Consider the following 3,738-nt stretch of genomic DNA (forward strand, 5'->3'; position numbering starts at 1 on the left):
TGCAGTCGATTGGTTACAATTTGCGTAAACGAAATAGTCAACATTGGGGTACTTAAAAGCAGAAAGCTCCCGAGTCCAGTGGCTGTCGACTTGCTGGTAACAGTACTGGTGGCTCTTGCAGTGGGTTACCAGCCAAGGTCCTGCAGAGAGCAAGGTTTTCAAGCAATTACATTATTGTTTTCACCAACATTTTTTTTTTGCTCGAGTTGTCAGGTGTTAAATTGTTCAAATCAATTCAGTTGGGCGATGGGTTTGCCAGCAGGAGTCAAATGCAAAATGGAGGGAAGGGGCAACGGATGGAATTGCCTTTGGCAGGTTCCTGCAGCGAGTGCCCGCACCGCTGTGAATGGCCCTCCTCTCCCTAGGAAAGGGTCAGGGGGGTGGGAGGCAGGATGAGGGCGAGCGGGGCCTGGGAGGGCGGAACTTTGCCTCAGTCTTTCTCACTCAGTCTGTTCAGAAAGCTCCGATCTCGGTGCCCCAGGGTCTGTAAGGTTGTTTCCCGCCCGCGCTGCCGCTGGCCCCGCTGCCGCCCTGCGGGATGGCGGCAAAGCCCGGCGGACTGAGGGCCGGGCCGCCCGGCGTCAGCACAGCGGCGGCGGGGAAACTGCCCAAGGAGAGCGGGAAGGTGTGGGCAGCGGCGGCGGCGGCGGCAGCGTGTACGGTGGCGGAGAGGGAGAGCAGGGAGGTAGAGAGCGGGGGCAGGCGGCCAGCGACTGCCCCCCCGCCCCCGCCGCCGCCGCCGCCCTGGGCCGCCCGCAGCGTGGTGTCGGTGTGAGCCGCGGCCGCCGCCAGGGTGGCAGTGAGCAGGGCCGAGCCCCCTGCTGGAGCCGGGACCGCGGTACCTGGGTGCAGCTCGGAGGCCGAGGCCAGCAGCCTGTCGCTGGAGAGCCCGTGGTGCTGCAGCAAGGCGGAGGGCAGCTGGTGGAATGCGGCGGCCCAGTGCTGCTGGTGCGGCTGCTGGTGCGAGTGATGGAGCCTCTGCTGGTGATGCTGCTGCTGCTGATGGTGGTGATGGTGGTGATGATGAGCGACCGAAGAGGTCATGACAGCCGCTTCCCGCTGAGAGGCGTAAGTGTTGAGATGAGAGACCAGGCGGAGCCGCAGCGGGTCCGAGGTGTCGAGCCCTTCCACCGAGCTCAGGTAGCGGGCCACCTCGGCCAGGCACTCCCGGAAACCGATACTCATAAAGTCCATGGCGAGGGCGTGAGCGTCCAAAAACCCTGCAGAGCGAAAAATAACAAGAGAACCAATTAAATGGATGTAGTCCAAAGGTGACTCGGGAACAGTGTACAGGTCCACTGTTAACACTAGATGAACATTGTCAATATTTCAATACAGCATTGAGGGTTGCGTGTCTTATGGGGGGGGGGGGGGGTGCGTAAATCAAGAGTTTCAACTAATCGTTTATACGATTTCTCAACATTTTAGAAGCCAATTTAAAGCGCTCGTTCATTGATTTTATTAATCGCCTTTTGGAGACGGCAGCAAGTATTTGTAAATAAATTCTATTGGATTATTATTTAAATCACGCCATGACCACGAGCTGAAGGATGAAATAGGTTAAACGAATTAGTTGTTTGCAGCAAATTGTCTCTTGCCGTGCGGACGAAAAGGATCTGTTATAGATCTGACAGATAAATTTCACAGCGTGACAGGTTTGTGCCTCCGTGTTGACATTAGGTGGCAGTGTGGAGACGTTGCTGAAGGCCCTGTTGGTCTATTTATTTGTGTTTGTTTTGTCTCCCCGGGCAGGTCTGACTGCTTTAAGCAAAAAAAAGCCCAAACAATCTCTGCATGCGGCTCCCTGGTTTCACAAAGCACTCACTCCCGCAGTGTTAGGAAAGCAAACAGAAGCCGGGGTCAAGTGCTGCCTTTGTCCCGCCGGCTCTTTCCCACGAGCTCAATGATGCTATTAGCATTTCCACTGCACTCAGCCGGGCCCGCCCACAATTGTCAATGTGCTGTTTGCTTAGGCTCCCTCTTCAAATCGCCTCTGAAGAGGTACTCAATTAACTCCTTACCTTTACCTCCAGTCGCCCGGAGCATCTTTAAATGGTCCACTGTCATCTGAAGTATTTCCGCTTTCTCTAACTTGGCTGAACCCTTGAGAAAGAAGAAAATAGTCGCAATTATTTTGCTAAACTCTTTTTCAGATTTAATCTGGTGATGTTAGCATTGCCCTCAAGTCAATGCAGTATTTCACTCAAGCATCCATAAAAAGAGGTAATATAACACCCCGTCACTAATTAAATCCATTATGAATTTGCAATTAGTTTATCACTATGACATGGTAGAGGTTGCAAATAACATTTTGAAAGCTATTTGACTAACCGAGCACAAAATTGAATACAAAAAATATCACTATCGAGTACCTGTTTCTCAAAAGCAGTAGGAACTAGTCTTCGGAGCTCTGACAAACTATTATTAATACGATCTCGACGTCTTTTCTCAATAATCTAGGAGAAAGTGAACCTCACAGTTAGGGCAGGTTAAATATTTTAAGGAATAATAGAAACTTGTGCAATGATAGATAAAGCAGTAACTCACCCCTCTTCTTTTCTTCCTGGCAAGGATTTGGGAAGTTGTAGACGGGGAGCCAGCTCTTGTGAGTGCACTGTTGCCCTGACTGTTGAAACAAAAAGTCGGTATCGTCAGCCTTATTCCCGTTCTAGACGAATCACAAGAATGCAGGAACAGGATTAACAGGTGTCACAAAAGTACACGCTATACTAAGTTGAAAACGACCCTAAACTCACCCTCCGTAGTTATTTTCACTCCCTACGTCTATAGTTTCATCAATATCACTATCTGAAGAACTTTCTTCACAAGGGCGCTTCATTGCCGCGGGAGGAAATTACTGTAGTTGTCAACGATCTGGATTTTGAAGCGTGGTCTTTGAGCTCAAACCACAGATCCTGCGCGCTGTTGGCAGCCTGAACTCAGTCTAATGCGCTTTCCCACGGTATAAGCTATATCAATGTTGCAATGTCTCGCTGAGCTCACTCTCACCCCCAACGCAACAGGCTCTGATTGACAGGCCGCCGCTCCCCTTTCCAAGGAGTCTCCTTTCTCATTGGTGGAAAGGAATGATGACGGTTCCTCCGTACGTCAAACACGCGGGTCGAGGAAAGCGTGGGAAAGCTCAGCACAGAGCTCACTTAAAAGGGAATCGACTGTTAGAGAAACTTTCAAACGTTTTTTTTCTTGGGAGGGGAAACATATGTAACGTTAACAGATGTTGTAGCGTGTGCATTAAAGTTGCAGTATTCCTTTATAAGAATGGGTTTATACTTAAATGTATAAAATGCATTGCCATATTCCATTCACCCTTGTTTTTCTTTGGGAAATATTAAAACATCAATTATTAAAAGGCTTGGCTTGTTCATTTGCAGAAATCTGCCTTCGTATTTGGGCTGGACCCTGTTTAATTTTAGCGATAAGTGGGTAAATGTCCACTGTGTTGTGCGGATTCCCCTACTTTCCACCGCTAATAAAATACAATGGACTTGTATAGCATCCTCAGAGAAAAATTATTGTTTGGTTTTCCTTTTATAAAACCAGAGTTCTATTAAGGCTGTATGCGAAGGAAACGTAACAGTTTAAAACACGAGCCTAGTATCAATGTCACAAGTAAACTGGGCATGTATTCCACTCAGTCCAAGCCCCAGAGTCAAATCTCAGACGCGATTATAACCGCATATGTATGTACTTTGTAAGCCAAGCTTGGCTGTTTAAAGT

The 3,738-nt window shown here is 49.1% G+C and overlaps 1 protein-coding gene across 1 annotated transcript; it reads right to left on the minus strand.

Annotated features, from left to right (window-relative positions):
- On the minus strand, window positions 1-2,947 carry hey2 (hes-related family bHLH transcription factor with YRPW motif 2). The gene is made up of 5 exons (XM_041188783.1): window positions 2,757-2,947; window positions 2,548-2,626; window positions 2,373-2,456; window positions 2,022-2,103; window positions 1-1,220 (listed from the first exon to the last, which is right to left on the minus strand). Exons 1-5 carry the CDS (start codon window positions 2,837-2,839, stop codon window positions 454-456), a joined length of 1,095 nt encoding a protein of 364 aa, XP_041044717.1. The 5' UTR covers window positions 2,840-2,947; the 3' UTR covers window positions 1-453.
- Window positions 2,948-3,738: the final 791 nt, after the last annotated feature.

This window comes from Carcharodon carcharias, chromosome 5, assembly GCF_017639515.1.
Source record: "Carcharodon carcharias isolate sCarCar2 chromosome 5, sCarCar2.pri, whole genome shotgun sequence".
Classification (NCBI taxonomy): Eukaryota; Metazoa; Chordata; class Chondrichthyes; order Lamniformes; family Lamnidae; genus Carcharodon; species Carcharodon carcharias.